General features: G+C 51.6%; 3 protein-coding genes across 3 annotated transcripts; all 3 read right to left on the bottom strand.

Moving 5' to 3' along the window:
- Positions 1-157: 157 nt before the first annotated feature.
- Positions 158-3,421, bottom strand: LOC136056805 (keratin, type I cytoskeletal 14-like). The gene is made up of 8 exons (XM_065749155.1): positions 2,899-3,421; positions 2,291-2,373; positions 1,986-2,142; positions 1,380-1,541; positions 1,119-1,244; positions 792-1,018; positions 546-640; positions 158-246 (listed from the first exon to the last, which is right to left on the bottom strand). The coding sequence occupies exons 1-8, from the start codon at positions 3,367-3,369 to the stop codon at positions 227-229; spliced, it is 1,341 nt and encodes a 446-aa protein (XP_065605227.1). The 5' UTR covers positions 3,370-3,421; the 3' UTR covers positions 158-226.
- Positions 3,422-7,345: 3,924 nt separating this feature from the next.
- On the bottom strand, positions 7,346-10,727 carry LOC136056814 (keratin, type I cytoskeletal 14-like). Its single transcript, XM_065749168.1, has 8 exons — positions 10,187-10,727; positions 9,343-9,425; positions 9,012-9,168; positions 8,694-8,855; positions 8,433-8,558; positions 8,106-8,332; positions 7,863-7,954; positions 7,346-7,629 (listed from the first exon to the last, which is right to left on the bottom strand). The coding sequence occupies exons 1-8, from the start codon at positions 10,655-10,657 to the stop codon at positions 7,610-7,612; spliced, it is 1,338 nt and encodes a 445-aa protein (XP_065605240.1). The 5' UTR covers positions 10,658-10,727; the 3' UTR covers positions 7,346-7,609.
- Positions 10,728-12,668: 1,941 nt separating this feature from the next.
- Positions 12,669-17,834, bottom strand: LOC136056793 (keratin, type I cytoskeletal 13-like). The gene is made up of 8 exons (XM_065749143.1): positions 17,053-17,834; positions 16,236-16,318; positions 15,635-15,791; positions 15,278-15,439; positions 14,856-14,981; positions 14,406-14,632; positions 13,377-13,708; positions 12,669-12,958 (listed from the first exon to the last, which is right to left on the bottom strand). The coding sequence occupies exons 1-8, from the start codon at positions 17,776-17,778 to the stop codon at positions 12,933-12,935; spliced, it is 1,839 nt and encodes a 612-aa protein (XP_065605215.1). The 5' UTR covers positions 17,779-17,834; the 3' UTR covers positions 12,669-12,932.
- Positions 17,835-18,242: the final 408 nt, after the last annotated feature.

Below are 18,242 nucleotides of genomic sequence, written 5' to 3'. Positions count from 1 at the left end.
GGCAGAAAGCAGAGCATCGGCAGCACTGCAGTATGAGGATCACAGTGACGGTACTGCGAGGAGCACAGAGGAGGAAGCAGACAGCATGGGGAGTCCTGGCAGGGCTGTCCCTCCATGACCATGTGTGCAGGTGACACTGCTGGCACACGGCTGCTGTTATCTCTGCACCTGGGGCTGCACAGCTGGCAGTGGGAGGATCAGAGGAAACCAGAGCATCGGGGCTCTCTTAACACACTCTTCCCTGCCCTGGGGGAGGAAATGAGAGACGGTTACTCTTTTTAATGAGAAAGTCAAAGAGTCTCCTGACTTCACAGGTTTGTCCATTATTTAAATGTCCATCCACATTAGCAAGAGCGTGGGCAAAAAGCTAGCCCATTTCTGTAGCTGAAGTTAGGAGATTTGATTGTGAATGGTTTAATCCCTTTTGCAGTTGCTAATGTGGAAGCATAAGGCTTAGTGTTAACCAGCAAACAATGGTGAAGTACAAGACATGAAAGTTGTGGGCACAGGAAAAATGAGGATCTTCCTTGGAAGCTGTTTCTTACCTGACTTCTCCCCACCAGATTGTCCATGGGAGTAGGAAGTGGAAGAAAAGGAGTGGGAGGATTTTCCACCTCCCTGGAAAGATCCTTGGGAGGTGCTGTGAGAAGAGAGGAGTTCACCAACAGTTAACAACAGCCACTGTGCGCTCGGTCAGAGAAGATGCTGCTGTAACAGCACGCACTAGAGGACTCCCTGAGGAATTACATACTCAGAGGTTTATTCCCTCGCCCTCAGTGTGGTATACGTACACCAGGTCTTGCTGTCCCTCGTTGAGCAGTGCCCGGTACTGAGCGATCTCCTGCTCCAGGCGGGTCTTGATGCCCAGCAGCATCTTGTACTCCTGGTTCTGGCTCTCCATCTCGCAGCGGATGTTGGCCAGCTCCTCCTCTACGGCGTTAATCTGCCCTTGGATTTGCTGCAGCAGGCAGCTATAGCGGGATTCCGTCTCAGCCAGGGAGTTCTCCAGGGAGCTTTTCTGGAGGTGGAAGGCCGGGGGTCAGGAGCAGAGCTGTGGCCCAGGAGGCAGTTTCCCACCGCGAGGAGCCCGGGGCCCTCAGCGGCGCTGCCCCGCGTACCGTGCTGAGCTGCGCCTGCAGCTCGATCTCCAGGTTCTGCATTTCGCGCTTCAGCTCGGTGAGCTGGTGGCTGCTGGTCTGGATGTCCTGGCTGCTGGAGGTGACCTGGCGATTGACTTCTTCGATCTGCGGGAGCAAAGCAGACGCTTTCTGAGCGGGGCTGTCCCCTCGCGCGGCAGATGAGCAGGCTGAGGACGAGGGCAGGCGGACAGGCTGCGTTCTCCCGCGGAAGGAGACTCCGCTCGGGGCTGTGCTACGTACCTTGACTTCATACCACTGCTCAACCTCCCTGCGGTTCTTCTCAATGATCTGCTCGTACTCGTTTCTCAGGTCATTGAGAGTCTTTGTCAAGTCTTCTCCGGGAGCAGCATTGACCTCCACGCTCACATCGCCTCCGGTCTGAGCCTGCAGCTGTCTTAACTCCTGCAGAGTGTGAGGAGAGGAGGCAGAGGCACAGCTCAGTGCGGCTGTTGTGGGCAGCAGGTGAAGCGGTACTGTGATCCCATGGTGATATTGTGAATGTGAAGTACTGCTTACAGCTTTTAAACTGGAACTGAAGTGGATGCTACTCTGACAAGGTTGTGCTGATGCTGAGCAGGATTATTTAATGGTGCTTTTTGGCTCCTGGCTCTCAGCAGCTTAAAGTCTGTTTTTTTCCTTTTCATTTTGATCATATAATCGAATGTGTCTGTTTAACTTCTTTGTTATCCTGTCTATAAAGACATGTATTTTCTCAGCTGTTGTGATTGCAGTTCAGTTCACACCTGTATGTATAATAGCAAGTCCAAACCTATGCTGCCAAGGTACTGTCATAAGATATAGATAGTATTTGGTGATTTTGGTATTGTGTAAATAAGTTGAATGTACCTCCTCATGGTTTCTCTTGAGGGCAATCAGCTCCTCCTTCAGGGACTCCAGCTCAGATTCCAGAGAGGAACGTGTCTGGGTCAGATCATCCAGGAAGTTTCTCAGACCATTGACATCAGCCTCCACGGTCTGACGGATGACCAGTTCATTCTCATACCTTTCACCACAGAAAAGAGAAACGTTGCCCATGAACTTCATCACAACCTGTAGGCACGGTCATCCTACTTGGGAAAGCACATCAGCTCCCAAATTAATGAATCTTGTTAAAATCAAGAGAGGTAAGACATGCACAGAGGGGCACTCACTTCATTCTGAAGTCATCGGCAGTCATCTTGCTGTTATCGATGTCCAGAAGCATCCTGTTGTTGTCCACGGTGGCAGAAACGATCTGCAAAAGAAGAGATTGGAGAGAAGTGAGTCAGTGCTCAGGAAGCAGGAGAAGAAAGAAACCAAAGCTCACAGAGGGCTTTCGTGAGGATCTTAGACTCGTTTCCTGCAGTAACTCAGGGACATCAGGAAGCCAGTGAAGTGCCATGGCACAGGACAGAAAACCAAAGGCAGTGCAGGTGTTGCGGTGCAGGTGTTGCGGTGCAGGTGTTGCGGTGCAGGTGTTGTTTGGCTTTGTGGGATGGGAGCAGCAGGGAAAATCCGGACACCCCCAGAGCCGCCTGCACACCGCGGGGATTGATCTGCGTGCTCCAGCATGCTCGGGCTGCAGGAGCACCCCACGGAGCCTCGGGCCGTGCCCCGGAGCGCTCCCATTCCCCGTGGGGCGGTGTGGGGCAGCTGAGCGGCCCCCAGGACAGCTGCAGGCTGCCCCAGCTCCCCCAGGCCGTGGGAGCCAGCGGGAAGGAGCGAGTCCTTCGGGGGAGCGCCGGTGTGGGAGATGGAGCCGCGTTGCGGGGTGCCCTACCTGGTTTTGGAGCTGCTCGATGGTCTGGAAGTAGGAGCTGTAGTCCTTGGAGGCGCTGGGAGCTTGTTTCCTGTACCACTCGCGGATGTGCAGCTCGAGCTGCGCGTTCTCCTCCTCCAGCCTGCGCACCTTGTCCAGGTAGGAGGCCAGGCGGTCGTTGAGGTTCTGCATGGTGCTCTTCTCATTGCCGCTCAGCAGGATGTCCCCCCCGGCGCCGAAGCTTCCCGCAAAGCCGCCCCCAAAGCCTCCTCCCAGGCCCCCGCAGAAGCCCCCAGCGAGGCTGCCGGCGCTCATGCCCCCGCCGTAGCCGAAGCCGTACGCTCCCCCCGCGGAGCTGCCCCCGCCTATCACGGAGGACGCGTATCGCCGGCACGAGGCGGAGGAGCTCCTGCCACCGGCGCCAGCGCAGATGCCTCCCCCGCCTCCGCTGCGGTACGACGTGCTGGATGTCCTCTTGATGCTGCAGCTCATGGTGAGTGCTGGATGTCCGGCCCCAAAGCAAAGCGTGCTGCAAGCGTGGCACACAAGTGGAAGCGCTGCCTCCTGTCCTCGCTGGGCCTCTTTATACCTCTGCGGGTGGGTGTCACCTCCAGGCAGCGCCGCTTCCCATGGGGTTTGCCAGCCACAGCACTCATGCCAAAAGTGATGTGCTAAGGGGAATTTCTTTTGGGACCTGGGACAGCCCTCCCCATAGGTATTGTGTTTGCAATGCTGATTCACACACAGCACGCTCTGTAATTTGGGGTGGGTGGCTGTGTGTTAGATTTTGTTTCAGATAGTGTGTTGCTGGCTACTTAATGAGCGAAACTTGCTTTAATAGTTCCTCTTTGATCCTCGTCATTTTTTAGTCCTGAGCAGGGGTGGTGAAAGCAGCGCCTTGTAACCGTTGTCTAATTTTAGAGTTGGAGAAACAGGAATTCAGGTCCCTTATCTGTGCTTTTAGAACTGCTGGCATTTTTGGGACGAACACCTCAGGTTTTGATGCTGTCCTGCAGAGAACGCTCAGCGATGGCAGAGCCTTCAGAGTATTTTCTGGTACATCTCTGTAAAAGGACTGCTGAAGACACAGTGTTTGTGCATCACCAAACTCTGTACCATCTCCAGGACGCGATCCGATGTCTTGCTCAGAGCAGTGGACATGCAGGAATGTCATTCTTTTAAGCTGTACTTTTTTCACATATCTGTTTATGTGTGCTGGTTTCCAGACTATTCTAAACAGAAAGAAGTGCAGAATCTGCACCGTATCGCTGAGTGTCTTGGGAGAGCAGAGCCAGTGCTTGCTGCCTTTACCTCAGCAAACGGAAGAATGAGCAGGTGGCAGCTTGCTTCTATGAAAGGAGACACTGCTGCTATGTAAGGTAAAGGCAGTTCTGCTGTGCACATGGGAAGGATGTTGTCTGGCTTCGAGAGCTGGAAGCTGGGGAAAGCAGCTTGTCCGTGGAAGCAGAATGGTTTGGAAGGTGCTGCTGCTGACTGATGGAAAAGGAGGCAGCTGTGAGTTGGCCTTGGTCTGTTCATGGGGGGCATTTCTTCTTCACAGAATGGGGACTCTGCTGTGACCCTTTCAGTCCCCATTGCCTTCTGGCTTAGATGCAGTGGCACAATCACAGCATCTGTCAGAGAACAGGAACGTGAGGGGCCCTTGTTTGGAAATGGGATTTTGCCATTAAGTCACTTCTGGAGTACATACACTTTAAGCCTGAGAGGCAGCAGGCCGTGGAAAGCCACTTACCCTCTTTTTGGTACCACGACACACATTTCATAGATACGCTGAAGATAATTTACCACTTTGATCTTTGTAACTAGGGTTGTTCATTTATTAGTAGCTCTAATTATCTGCACGTCAGAACCAGTTGCTTTGCATATCTGAGACTGAGTCATCGTTATTAAAAAAGAGAAATGATTTTCTCACAGGGTGTGATTCCTTACTCATATCTTCCCCATTAGATTGTTGAAATGCTCTTTTATTCTTCCTTATGAGATGTTTATTGCTGATTGGCACTGATGCCAGAGGTGTTGATTTTATATCTGCTTCCCAGTATTATTGCATCACAACATCCGACCCAACCATTCCAAACATTTCCCAACGCTGGAGTTTCACACCATCGATGGAGACCTTTCCTATGTCTGTTCCTCTATTGCTTCTCCTGTAACAGCTGATCTAACTGTGCTCGTGGTAGTAACTGTATCACAAAGATCTACATTTCAGCGCTTCAGTTCTGCAGCTCCTTTCCGTGCCCCATGCCGTTTTGGTCCCACATGCTGCAGCACTGTGCTGTGGGCTGAGGCAGCTGCAGGGCTCTGCTGGGGCCGGGACACAGATCCTCACTGCTCCAAAGAGCAACGTGTCTCGAGATGTCATTGGCACTCAGAACCACTGTGGTGGCAGGAGGGGGTCGGCCCATTTCTGCTGTGGGGGCAGTGGGGCTCCTGAGCTCCACGAGGAGGCACTGAGAGCGCTGAAATCGCTCCTCCCCTGGGGGACGTTTTGCTCACAATCAGAAAAGTTTATCTGACGTAACAGTGCTTTGAAAATGTTCTAATTGCTGTTTACTCACAGGTGAAATTGGACTCGGCCGCAAACAGATGCTCTGAATTGGCGAAAGAATCAAAACGTTCAGTGGTTTTCACAGAAACCATGATGCCATCACGGGGTGTATGTCTTTGGTATCACAAGAGGACAACCTGAGAAGCATCTCCTGGCAGTGAAGCATTCTGCAGCGGATGAGTCCGCTCTCTTCTTGGTCTGAAGAGTGCTTCTCTGATCTGCGTCAGCAGGAGCTCCGGCAGAGCGACCCAAACCCAAATGCTGTACTGCCAAGGCCCTTTCTATTCCCTGCACATCTCTTCAGAACGATGCACATGTTGTATTGCTCTTTCTGAGCAGTTATGGACGTGGTGCAGTAAGTGCTGCACCAGGTGTGGGCAGGCAGGGAGGGCACACTGCGAGGCCCAGGGGCAGCCCCGCTGATGGCGCGGCAGCGCGCGGTGCTGCCAGCACGCCTCCATCCACACATCTTCCATGGCACAGCTCTTGCTCCATAGCTCCGTAGAGGTCAGCGCCCAGTGAACCCGTGGCAACACGCTAAGGGTGGTTACTGGGAGGACTCAGCAGTGATCTAATCCTGCTGCAGTGACTGGCAGCTTTATTGGACGTCCACTCCTTTCAACCTGAAGATTTCTCATCGCTTTGGTTTTCCAGGTGTAACTGGAGACTGCCATCTATTTCACAACATCCTCACGCTCCTACAGACTGATCCAGAAGCGGGGAAGCACGTGCTGGAGCTCTGTGCTCCTGGAGCACCGTGGTGTGGAAGGCTGTAGTTTCAGTCGTTGTAATGCTTCTCTGTACTTCTGGAGGCTTAGAGCTAAACCACACAGCTGTTCAGTGCCTGTTTGTATGCACTGCCTGGGCTTCGAGTCCAGCCCTGCCTCAGAAAGATGTCTTCGTGGGATGTTTTCAGCTGTGTTAAGTACAGCTGAGACCTGAATGAGTTCTGGCAGCCTTTGGAGAGGAAACTGATGTTTGCATTTGCTTTGCGTCACTTTATTATTAAAATCTTATATGAAGCTTTATTTTTTTGGGAGGGGACTTTTCTGCATACAGAGTCCTGATGCTAGCCTGAAAAAAGTCAGTTTGGCAGCCCAGCTTTTCAGCATGAAAACTCTGACAGAGCAGAGCCCTCCGCCTTCAGTGGAAGGGCAGGAGCTGGGGAGCGGGGTCGGTGTGTGGAGGAGGGAACAGGCAGAAAGCTGCCTGACTTCTGGAGGCTGGAGCACACTTATGGACTGAAAAGGGGATGGCTGTGTCCTTCAGAAAGCAAACATCTCCGACTGCACTGCACGCTTTTTGTCTTCTGTGAGGAACATGAAGGAAGTACCTCCAGTGGGTGATTCCTTGGAAGGCGCAGTGACAACCAGTTGGTAATAAGGACACAACAGTGGCTTCTCTGCAGAATGTTTCTATCACAGTTGGGATTTCAGCTGTAAAACAAAATACTGCTTTTGCTGCGTGGAACTAAATGCAACAGGTGTGTTGCCTTGTTGCCTGCGTTTCCTAGCAGAATACACGACTTTCTGCATAGTCAAAGGTGTAGAAATAGCTAACGTCATCAAGTACTGGAGCAACCTGTACTGAGTCACACCTTCCCTGGGAACTGTACCTCTCCTGAACCGAGTAGAGCCAGACATGGATGGATTTGGATGTGTCAGAGCAGTGGCAGTGAGCACAGCTCAGTGCATTGGTGGTTACTTCATCTTTGGAGATTACACTTCATTTTCCTTCTCCTTTCCTTTAGCTCAGGGATGTCACCTGGGCACAGTGACCATTTTCCTACAGCAGAATCAGTTGTTCTTAGCGTATGATACAGACTGTGGTAGGACAACCTGAACCTTCTTGGATGGTTTGATTATCTGTGTTCCATGTTTGTTAAATTAAATTCCTTAGACATTTTTATTTGCATCAAAGAAATGAAGATTTATTAATGGCAGTGTGCTTTCAACAGAACTTAAGCTTTTAAGCAAGGAACCAGTTGACAAAGACAAGTTGAGCAAGCTCAGCATTGCAGAAGGGCAGAGGGGCGGTGAGGCCGACGAGGAGCGCTGCTCCGCTCGCACCGCTGCGCGGCAGAAGCTCTGGGCTCCGTCTCTCAGTATCCGTGGGTCACTTCGTGCATCGTAGGCGGACGATGGCAGCGTCTCTGCTATTGCTCTAGCACACTCTTGACTGCCCTGTGTGAAACCAGAGGAAATCATTGCCTGAAGGGGAAATCTGTTTGTTAGTGCTGAACTGCACTTTTTCAACTATGACGGTGTGTCAGAAGAGAGCAGTGGGAGCAGCTCATGTGGCTGCGAGCGGAGCAGCGCTTTACGCATCTTCTGAGAAGTGGGCTGGGTTTCTTTAAACTATTCCAATCTGAAGAAGTTTTAATCTTTAAAGCTATTACAATGAAGTGTAATCTTACCTGTCACGTCACCAGACTGGGAGTGAGAGAAGGAACTAGAAGAATAGGAGTGGGAGGATTTTCCACCTCCCTGGAAAGATCCTTGGGAGGTGCTGTGAGAAGAGAGGAGTTCACCAACAGTTAACAACAGCCACTGTGCGCTCGGTCAGAGAAGATGCTGCTGTAACAGCACGCACTAGAGGACTCCCTGAGGAATTACATACTCAGAGGTTTATTCCCTCGCCCTCAGTGTGGTATACGTACACCAGGTCTTGCTGTCCCTCGTTGAGCAGTGCCCGGTACTGAGCGATCTCCTGCTCCAGGCGGGTCTTGATGCCCAGCAGCATCTTGTACTCCTGGTTCTGGCTCTCCATCTCGCAGCGGATGTTGGCCAGCTCCTCCTCTACGGCGTTAATCTGCCCTTGGATTTGCTGCAGCAGGCAGCTATAGCGGGATTCCGTCTCAGCCAGGGAGTTCTCCAGGGAGCTTTTCTGGAGGTGGAAGGCCGGGGGTCAGGAGCAGAGCTGTGGCCCAGGAGGCAGTTTCCCACCGCGAGGAGCCCGGGGCCCTCAGCGGCGCTGCCCCGCGTACCGTGCTGAGCTGCGCCTGCAGCTCGATCTCCAGGTTCTGCATTTCGCGCTTCAGCTCGGTGAGCTGGTGGCTGCTGGTCTGGATGTCCTGGCTGCTGGAGGTGACCTGGCGATTGACTTCTTCGATCTGCGGGAGCAAAGCAGACGCTTTCTGAGCGGGGCCGTCCCCTCGCGCGGCAGATGAGCAGGCTGAGGACGAGGGCAGGCGGACAGGCTGCGTTCTCCCGCGGAAGGAGACTCCGCTCGGGGCTGTGCTACGTACCTTGACTTCATACCACTGCTCAACCTCCCTGCGGTTCTTCTCAATGATCTGCTCGTACTCGTTTCTCAGGTCATTGAGAGTCTTTGTCAAGTCTTCTCCGGGAGCAGCATTGACCTCCACGCTCACATCGCCTCCGGTCTGAGCCTGCAGCTGTCTTAACTCCTGCAGAGTGTGAGGAGAGGAGGCAGAGGCACAGCTCAGTGCTGCTGTTGGGCACAGTGCACAAACCAGTACTGTGGCATGAGGGATTGGCCATCACGTGGCATAAGTCTGATTTTTTATATTTAATTACGTGTATTTTGAATATGCTGATCTTACCTCCTCGTGGTTTCTCTTCAGAGCAATCAGCTCATCTTTCAAAGACTCCAGCTCAGTTTCCAGTGAAGCCCTAACCAGAGTCAGGTCATCCAGCATATTTCTCAGGCCATTAATATCAGCCTCCACAGTTTGACGGATGACCAGTTCATTCTCATACCTGTATCACAGACAACAGAGACAGATGAGAAGATGACAGTCAACAGCATGTCTGTCCCAGACAATATCCCAGTAAAACATGGATGCTCATTCAGAGCACTTGGTGCAGTGCCTCATCTGTTGAATTCATGAGTGGGATAGGACAGACATTCAGGACTCACACAGAGGCACTCACTTCATTCTGAAGTCATCGGCAGTCATCTTGCTGTTATCGATGTCCAGAAGCATCCTGTTGTTGTCCACGGTGGCAGAAATGATCTGCAAAGGAAGAGGTTGGAGAGGAGTGAGTCAGTGTTGAGAAGCAAGAGAAGAAAGGAACCAAAGCTCTGAGAGGGCTCTGTTGCAAACCTCAGAGCTGTTTCCTGCAGAGATGCAGGGACCATGGGAGTGGATTGTGCTACAAATTTGCTTTTCAAGGAAACTCAGGCTGTGACAAAGTACCCTCCAAAATCCCTTCTCTGTTGCTGTTTGTCACGTTGGAGATAGTTCTCCGTGACTCCTGGGGACCGTATTTCTCCCTTTTACTTCAATGTACTCCTTCCCTTACTGCAGTTTCTTGGAAGTGGAATAAGATAGCTGTAAGGGAAGGCCTTGTTCCTTCCAGCTGACTTGTGTAGGAGTGTGCAAAACCAAAGGCAGTGCAGGTGTTGCGGTGCAGGTGTTGCAGTGCAGGTGTTGCGGTGCAGGTGTTGCAGTGCAGGTGTTGCGGTGCAGGTGTTGTTTGGCTTTGTGGGATGGGAGCAGCTGGGAAAATCCGGACACCCCCAGAGCTGCCTGCACACCGCGGGGATTGATCTGCGTGCTCCAGCATGCTCGGGCTGCAGGAGCACCCCGCGGAGCCTCGGGCCGTGCCCCGGAGCGCTCCCATTCCCCGTGGGGCGGTGTGGGGCAGCTGAGCGGCCCCCAGGACAGCTGCAGGCTGCCCCAGCTCCCCCAGGCCGTGGGAGCCAGCGGGAAGGAGCGAGTCCTTCGGGGGAGTGCCGGTGTGGGAGATGGAGCCGCGTTGCGGGGTGCCCTACCTGGTTTTGGAGCTGCTCGATGGTCTGGTAGTAGGAGCTGTAGTCCTTGGAGGCGCTGGGAGCTTGTTTCCTGTACCACTCGCGGATGTGCAGCTCGAGCTGCGCGTTCTCCTCCTCCAGCCTGCGCACCTTGTCCAGGTAGGAGGCCAGGCGGTCGTTGAGGTTCTGCATGGTGCTCTTCTCATTGCCGCTCAGCAGGATGTCCCCCCCGGCGCCGAAGCTTCCCGCAAAGCCGCCCCCAAAGCCTCCTCCCAGGCCCCCGCAGAAGCCCCCAGCGAGGCTGCCGGCGCTCATGCCCCCGCCGTAGCCGAAGCCGTACGCTCCCCCCGCGGAGCTGCCCCCGCCTATCACGGAGGACGCGTATCGCCGGCACGAGGCGGAGGAGCTCCTGCCACCGGCGCCAGCGCAGATGCCTCCCCCGCCTCCGCTGCGGTACGACGTGCTGGATGTCCTCTTGATGCTGCAGCTCATGGTGAGTGCTGGATGTCCGGCCCCAAAGCAAAGCGTGCTGCAAGCGTGGCACACAAGTGGAAGCGCTGCCTCCTGTCCTCGCTGGGCCTCTTTATACCTCTGCGGGTGGGTGTCACCTCCAGGCAGCGCCGCTTCCCATGGGGTTTGCCAGCCACAGCACTCATGCCAAAAGTGATGTGCTAAGGGGAATTTCTTTTGTCATAGGAAAGTAATACGCATTACTGTTCTCCTCAAGTATGTCTGTGTTGATTCACGCATGGACTATAATTTTATGTGGGTGGCTCTTTGTTAGATATTTTGTTGGATAATATAATATCTCATAGCTTTTATTAATCTGACAGTCTATCTCCAGTAATAGGAGTTAATGAAGGCTCCGCCTTGGTTGTCTGTCTCCTTCGGCCTTCTCTGTGGTGAAACTCGGTGTTCCTGCTTTCTTCCTCATCCATCACACTGCGGCTCTCAGCTCCCGCCGTCTCCAGGGCACTCCTCACTCAGTAACTTGTTTGGAATTTATGTCAACTAGTTTAAAATCTTTCATTTACTGAAAATCATTATTCTTTTTAAGGACTGTGTTACCATCTCATGGAAGAGAAAGTTACTCTGAACTTTCTACTGTTTCATCGCTGCTCTTATCAGGGAGCTCGTGCCCGTGCTCCATGCGCAGCAGGCTGAATTCCCTCCTTCCCCCTCTGCTGAAGAAAATGGGGCCGTATCCTGTTCTGCCTTTAATCAGTGCTGCTTCTCTTGCACAGAACCCTCGTTTCCTTTGCTCAGTGCCAGCAGCCAGCCCTGAGCACAGCCCCGCGCTTCGTGTGCTCCCCATGGGTTTCCCTGAGGACGGGTGGCCAAGGCCACCTCTGCTCTCAGTGCATGGTGGGGCTGTGCCGTGGACTGAGCCCTTCGGTGGGGCCCAGGGAATTTGTGTGCTAGCTTCTCATTAAAAGCTCTGTCTTTCTATCTGCCTGCTTTATCAGTGCTCTCTCCTCTGAAGCATCGTGCAGAAATTCCTGAGATTCCTGAACGGGAGACCGCTCTGGGGCCAGCAGAGTCTGATTCCCTTCCATCTGGGACTGTTGGGTGCAGAAGGAGTGGGCTTTATTTGTGGGGTGGGCTGCAGTAAAACAGGTTTTGTTTTTACGAAGAAAATTCTCTGGAAAGCTATACTACAATTTCTTAGAAATAACGAGTGTGAAAAAACACAGTGCACGTTCATCTGGAGAGGACCAAAGGCGGCTCCCAGAGCACAGCCCGCGGGCAGCAGTGCCTCGGGTGGGTGTGCTGGGCCCGGCGTCTGCAGTCCGAGCGTGTGCAGGTAACGGCTGCATGTGGTTGGAAGAGTTCGTGGCCATTTTCTTCCCACTCGGATCTTCCTATAACTAAAAATAAACACTGGTTGCTTTCATGTGTTTACATTTCATGTGGCAGAGGGAGAAGGCACATACTGCTGTGAATGCTAACTGAAGGGAACCTCTTAAGCACCCTGGGAGTTACACTCTTCCTCTTTCTTCCTTCTGTTTAAAACCGGACCACGTTGGTGCATTTCCAGTTTAAACTGATGAGTGCCAGGGAAATCTTTCTGGCCCACAAAGTGAAGCATTGCTTTCGTTTCGCAGTCCTGGTTCTGTGATCGTTCATGTCCCCCTGGCAGGCCCAGGAGGACACTCATCTGAGGCCGCTTTTATCAGCGTTCCTCCAGCGCTGCCATCTGCAGTCTGCTCTGACTGACACAGCTGCTGAGCCTCAGAGCTCAGCTGCACTACAGAGCACTCCATGAAAAACAAAGGCACAGCAGAGGACGCTCCAAGAAGATTATGACCTGCCCTGCATGCTCAGAAACCGAGCTTTGACTCTTAAGTTTCACTGCCAACCACTGTGGTGCATCATCAGCCTTTCTGCCTGGAGGCAAGTGTTGGCACGGCTTTCTGTTTTCCTTTTAAGTGTTTACATTTGCAGAATGGAAAAAGAAATCATAGACACGGGGTTCTGGTTGCATCAGACAGAAATGAAGTTTTATTAAGAGATATTTTCCTCATACAGAACAACCCAATAACGAACTGGTTGAATCTGCAAAGCAAGAAGTTCAAGGGCAAGTGATTGAACCCACAAAGCATTCTATGCAGAGGCAGCGCGTGGCTGGCCCGTCGGACGGACCCTGGGACAGAGCAGCAGCAGTAAGGAGCTGGTAGCAGCATCTCCTTCCTCAGGAGCCTGAGGAATACAGGGGAGTTGGGCCAATTTCCCTTTGAGAGGTCTTGCACTGTAGAATCCTCAGTTGTTAGTCGAAGGATTTTCTTCCGTAAGCTGTTTGGAGGTAAAGAAAGCATTAACTTCATCAGTACTGGCACCAGATTGCTGAGGCACCACGTGTGGCACCAGGGAAGCTTGATTGTGTGACAGATGGCCATAAACTGTCCCAAAAGCATGAAGGAAAAGTTCAGATCAGTATGAAAAGTTCTGCAAAGAATTACAGCGGGGATTTTAGCAGTGTGATATGGTGATATCATCCTCAAAACTGAATAGAAACTGAAAGTGTATCGTAACCAGAGCTGGTGCTTTGCACACAGATATGAAAGACATTTCACAGATGTGGGTCCAGCTCTTTCCAGAAGTTCTTTTTTATCCTTGGCACTGTTTGCCCACAGGAGAGGATGTTGGCACAGTGGTTGAATTAGTAATAAGAATGGGACTGGGAATGCTGTGCTCGTGTAAGAGTTCTCACCTTGGCTTTCACCACCGCCCCTGCATGACTGGGACTGGGAAGATGAAGAGTAGGAGTGGGAACTGCTGATGCCTCCTGAGGTCCTTCCTCCTCCTCCGCTTCCTCCTCCACCAATGATGCAGCTTCCTCCGCTTCCCCCTCCTATTCCTCCGCTTCCCCCTCCTATTCCTCCGCTTCCCCCTCCTATTCCTCCGCTTCCCCCTCCCATTCCTCCGCTTCCCCCTCCCATTCCTCCACTCATGCTACAACCTCCTCCTCTTCCTCCTCCGGAATAACCACCACCCCCTATTCTGCCGCCTCCCATTCCTCCTCCTATTCCTCCTGCTGGGATTCTGCAAAGAGAGAAGAAGACACAACAAGTCAGTGGGACGCGCTGTTGTTCTCAGAAGCACTGCACACAAGTCTGCACTTCTCCTGTCCGTACTTTGCGTTTGGAATGTCACACAGATCATAGACAACTGATGCAATGCCAGAAATCAGCCTCCCTTTCAATTTCAGCTTGAACACGGGATTTCCTGCTTTCTACACACTCTACTCACAGATTTCTTGCAATATGTATATAGCATTGCTGCTTTCTCAGTAGTAACAGCATACGAACCACTGTGCCCCACACTGCGAAGGCTTTCGCCGCTCTTTCAGCACGCAGACAGAAGGCTCCTGGGGTAAGGGAAGCCACAGGGACCCGAGCTCCCATAGACCACTTATGGAAACCCTTAATTTTTGTGCGACCCTTTTTCTGGAACTAGGGTAAAAGCGAGTCCATGTGCGTGGGCTCCCGTGAGCAGCCCAAAGCTGAGCGTTCAGAATGTCTGCACTGATATTTTTCTCACACAATTCCTATTCTGAATAGATTTGCCAAGAAATTTACAGAACCTGCAACCCGGGAGGCAATTGGTTAAGGGGGCTGATTAACCCCATTTTAGTACAAAACCTGTTTTGCAAATCTAAACTGTCATTTTACAGTCTCTGTGACTAATTAGGCGGCCCAGGCTTTTGCATCATGCTGTGCCCTTTTCTCAGTGTACGTACACCAGGTCTTGCTGCCCTTCCTCGAGCAGTGCCCGGTACTGAGCGATCTCCTGCTCCAGGCGGGTCTTGATGCCCAGCAGCATCTTGTACTCCTCGTTCTGGCTCTCCATCTCGCAGCGGATGCTGGCCAGCTCCTCCTCCAGGGGGCCGATCATGCCCTGGATCTGCTGCAGCTGCATGTTGTAGCGGCGTTCTGTGTCTTCCAGGTTGGACTGCAAAGAGTCTACCTGCAAGTGGAAGAAAACACACAGTGTTTGTGGGGACGTGGCAAACTGAACTCATGTTGGTGGGAAAATGGGAGATCTGCACAGAACAGAAAAGCATGTCTCTGATGGTAGTACCGTCCAGCACCTTGTTCTGCACAGACGGAGAACACCCTACTTACAACCAACCTCCTTTCATCCTGCAGCCTGCGTTACAGGGGAAGCAGAAGCAGCCACCTTTACTTACCATGCTGATTTGGGACTGCAGCTCAATTTCCAGGCTTTGGTATTCACGCCTCAGCTCAGAGATCTGTTGGTTGCTGGACTGTATCTCCTGGCCACTTGAATGGACTTGCTGATTAACTTCTTCCATCTAAAAATGGGCATACAAAACCGAGGTCTTTCTGATTATAAGAAAGCACTGTGGTGTTATCATAAAAGTGTTTAGTAAGCAATTAATATGCATAAAGACAGATGTAATGTAGACTGTCTGTAAATCCCCCCATGCCCCTGTGCTCACCCGCACCCATTCCCTGTGTCATTCACCTTGCTGAGGAACACAGGGATTCCACCCCTTCCCATACTCAGAATCACTTAGTAGTCCCTTGTATGATACCTGTCCCCTACTGCAGGCAAATCGAGTTCTTGTGAAAGACTCTGGTGCGTTACCTTGGTTTCATACCAGCTCTCCACCTCTCTCCGGTTGTTCTCAATAAGCCGCTCATATTCACAGCGCATTTCATTTAATTTTTCCATCAGGTTGGTGCCAGGAGTAGCATTGACCTCAACATTGACATCACCACCAGACTGTGTTTGCAGTCCTTTCATTTCCTATGAGAAAAAAGTCAGAAAGGTCGGAAAGGTTGAAGGTGAGGAGAAATGTCATAGCTTCAAACACAGGTAAAGGAAGGGACCCAGGTCCTCCCAGCAGCCAAGTCTCATTACTGGGGGCAGAAGAGATAGACAGGAGGTTCTCAGAGTGAGGATTTTTCATTAGTTATCATTTTAAAGAGAAGAGAACCTTACCTCTTCATGGTTCTTCTTCAGGTAGATCAGCTCCTCTTTGAGGGATTCAAACTGTGTCTCCAGGTCTGATCTGGATAGAGTCAGTTGATCCAAAAGTGGACGTAATCCATTAATATCACTAGCCACGCTCTGGTGGAGAGTATACTCAGTCTCATACCTAAATCATGGACAGGAAAGAAAGTAAAACTGCTGCCAGAGCTCTCTGCTCTCTTTGTTGTGCACAGTTCCCATCAGTACACCTATGGTTGGCAGTGCCATTGGTTTGTTCTTAAAAGAAAGGTCATAATTCTCTTTCCCTCTCCAGTAGGATTGTTTGATTTCACTGGAAATCTATAGGATTTCTATGATGAAGATTAAGTTTATAAATCTATACATCAAATATGGAGAAACACAATGTTGTCCTTTATACAGCACTCATCAACAACTTCTCTGAAGCAAAATACTAATGAAAAACACAAATTCCTGCTCACAATGCTCTTCCCAACTACAACCTTCTCTGTTGCTGGAGCTGAGACACTGCAGTGTCTGCAAAGACTGACAGTACAAACTCGCGGTGGGAAAGGGACCAAAGATGGCATGAGACAAGGAGAGAAAGACTCACTTCAGTCTGAAGTCATCCACGGTCATCCTGGTGTTGTCAATGTCAAGGAGCATCCTGTTCAGGTCCACATTTGCACCAACGATCTGCAAGGGAGAGCACAGATGCTAGTCAGCCAGCTGTCATTTCAGTCTGACACACGAATGGAGGGAAGAAATCCCTGAGCATTGGCACATTCCAGAGCATCTCTGAGACAGGCTTACCTACCCTACAGAGGCTACACAGAGAGGAGTTTATGGTTTCCACTCTTTTAAGAGTGCCTTTCTGTAGAACCAGCACTGGTTGGTGCCTCAGCCGTCAATTTTAGTTTATAGATATCCATCAGAAGTGCTAGACTTTGTTGGAAATTATAATAAAATAAACTCTCCATATTTCCAAACTAATGGGAAAATATTGGCTTTGCATTTGGCAACACCACTAAAGCAGGAGACTGAACAGCCGAGATCTGGAACGGCACTGAATGCAATGACCCATATTAACTCATCCCATATAGATCCCATTTAGATGGCATTGGAAGCACAGCAGAAGCAAACAGTGACTGTGTCTCCTGTTCAGGAGTGCGAGGAGCAAACAAAGGCATTGAGGGGAGCCCTGGGCAGCCCCTGTAATGGGCACGCCGATCTCTGTGCCAAAAGGTGCTACCATGTCAGAGCACACATATCAACCAGAGTGAATGGGAGCTGGGAGTCAGGCTTTGTCATCACAGCTGTCTGCGTCCTGGCTAAAGTAAAGAAAGGAATATATTACCCTAAATAGGAAAACTGCTAAAGCAGGCTCTTCTAATGAGACTCTGCCCAATGTTTGCCAAATTGCACCATACCTGGTTCTGCAGTTCCTCAATTGTTCTGTAATATTGGCTGTAGTCCTTGGAACCAGTGGGACCTTGCTTCTGGTACCACTCCCTGATCAGACGTTCAAGGTGAGCGTTTTCTTCCTCCAGGCCTCGTACTTTATCCATGTAGGAGGCCAGGCGATCATTGAGGTTCTGCATGGTCAGCTTTTCATTTGTGGAGAGCAGTCCAGAATCCTCTCCAAACCCTGCTCCACCAAAACTGCCTCCACCATAGCTGCCGCCACCAAAGCCACCGCTGCCCCCAAAGCCACTGAATCCACCTCCGCTGTATCCACCAGAGCCGCCGCCAAAGCTTCCTCCACTGAAGCCACCTCCATAACCTCCTCCCATGCCCCCAAAGCCGCCTCCACACGATCCGTATCCTCCTCCCATACTTCCACCCATTCCTCCTCCAAAGCTGCTGCTGCTTATTCTCCCACCATAGCTACTGCGGCCAATCCTTCCGCAGCTGCCGCTGCTAAACCCCCCTCCGTGGCTGCTCCTGGATCCTCCTCCTCCATAGCTTCTCCCAGAAAAGCCTCCGCTTCCCCCAGAGGAGGTGTATTTTCTAGTGGAGACGGAGGAGTATCCCCCAGACTTGCGGATGCCACAGCTGCTGCCCCCTCCACCGCCGCCACCGCTGCCACTGCCGCATCCGCCACCACCGCTGCTGATCCTGGTGGTGCTGGACGAGGACTTGGTGCCACAGCTCATGCTGGCAGCAGGCAGGAGTCTAACCACAATCCCAAATTCAGGTGCACAGCCTGATAAGATTCAGGACTGTAAATTTTCATCCCCAGCACTCTCTATTTATACTTTTGACAGTGGGTGTCACCATCAGGGAGTTCCCTTCTCCCAGGGCATTTACCGACCTTGTTGTTTGTGCCAAGAATAATTTGCTGAACAATATTTTTCTGCTCGTATCTCAGGCAATCGGTGCCATTGCTGAATTTATGGTGATTGTTTAAGAGCAGAGATTGCGCTTTCTTCGGGTGGCATTCTCTGTGCTCTGGGACAGGTGTCCTCCTGCAGCCCGGGTCTGCTTCCCAGCACAGAGATCTCCGTAGCACGGTCCTGTTGGGCTCACACGTGAGTGATGGCACTGCACAGGGAGAAAGAAAGAAGACGATGCCCAAATCTCCCACGTTAAGAGCATGCAGTTTTTGATCTCTTTATTC

The sequence above is a fragment of the Cyrtonyx montezumae genome, unplaced genomic scaffold (assembly GCF_038088225.1).
Source record: "Cyrtonyx montezumae isolate F1298 unplaced genomic scaffold, pur_monq_1.0 scaffold_58, whole genome shotgun sequence".
NCBI classification, from domain to species: domain Eukaryota; kingdom Metazoa; phylum Chordata; class Aves; order Galliformes; family Odontophoridae; genus Cyrtonyx; species Cyrtonyx montezumae.
Note: the sequence above shows the minus strand (reverse complement) of the source record. Positions and strands in the feature narration are given on the sequence as shown.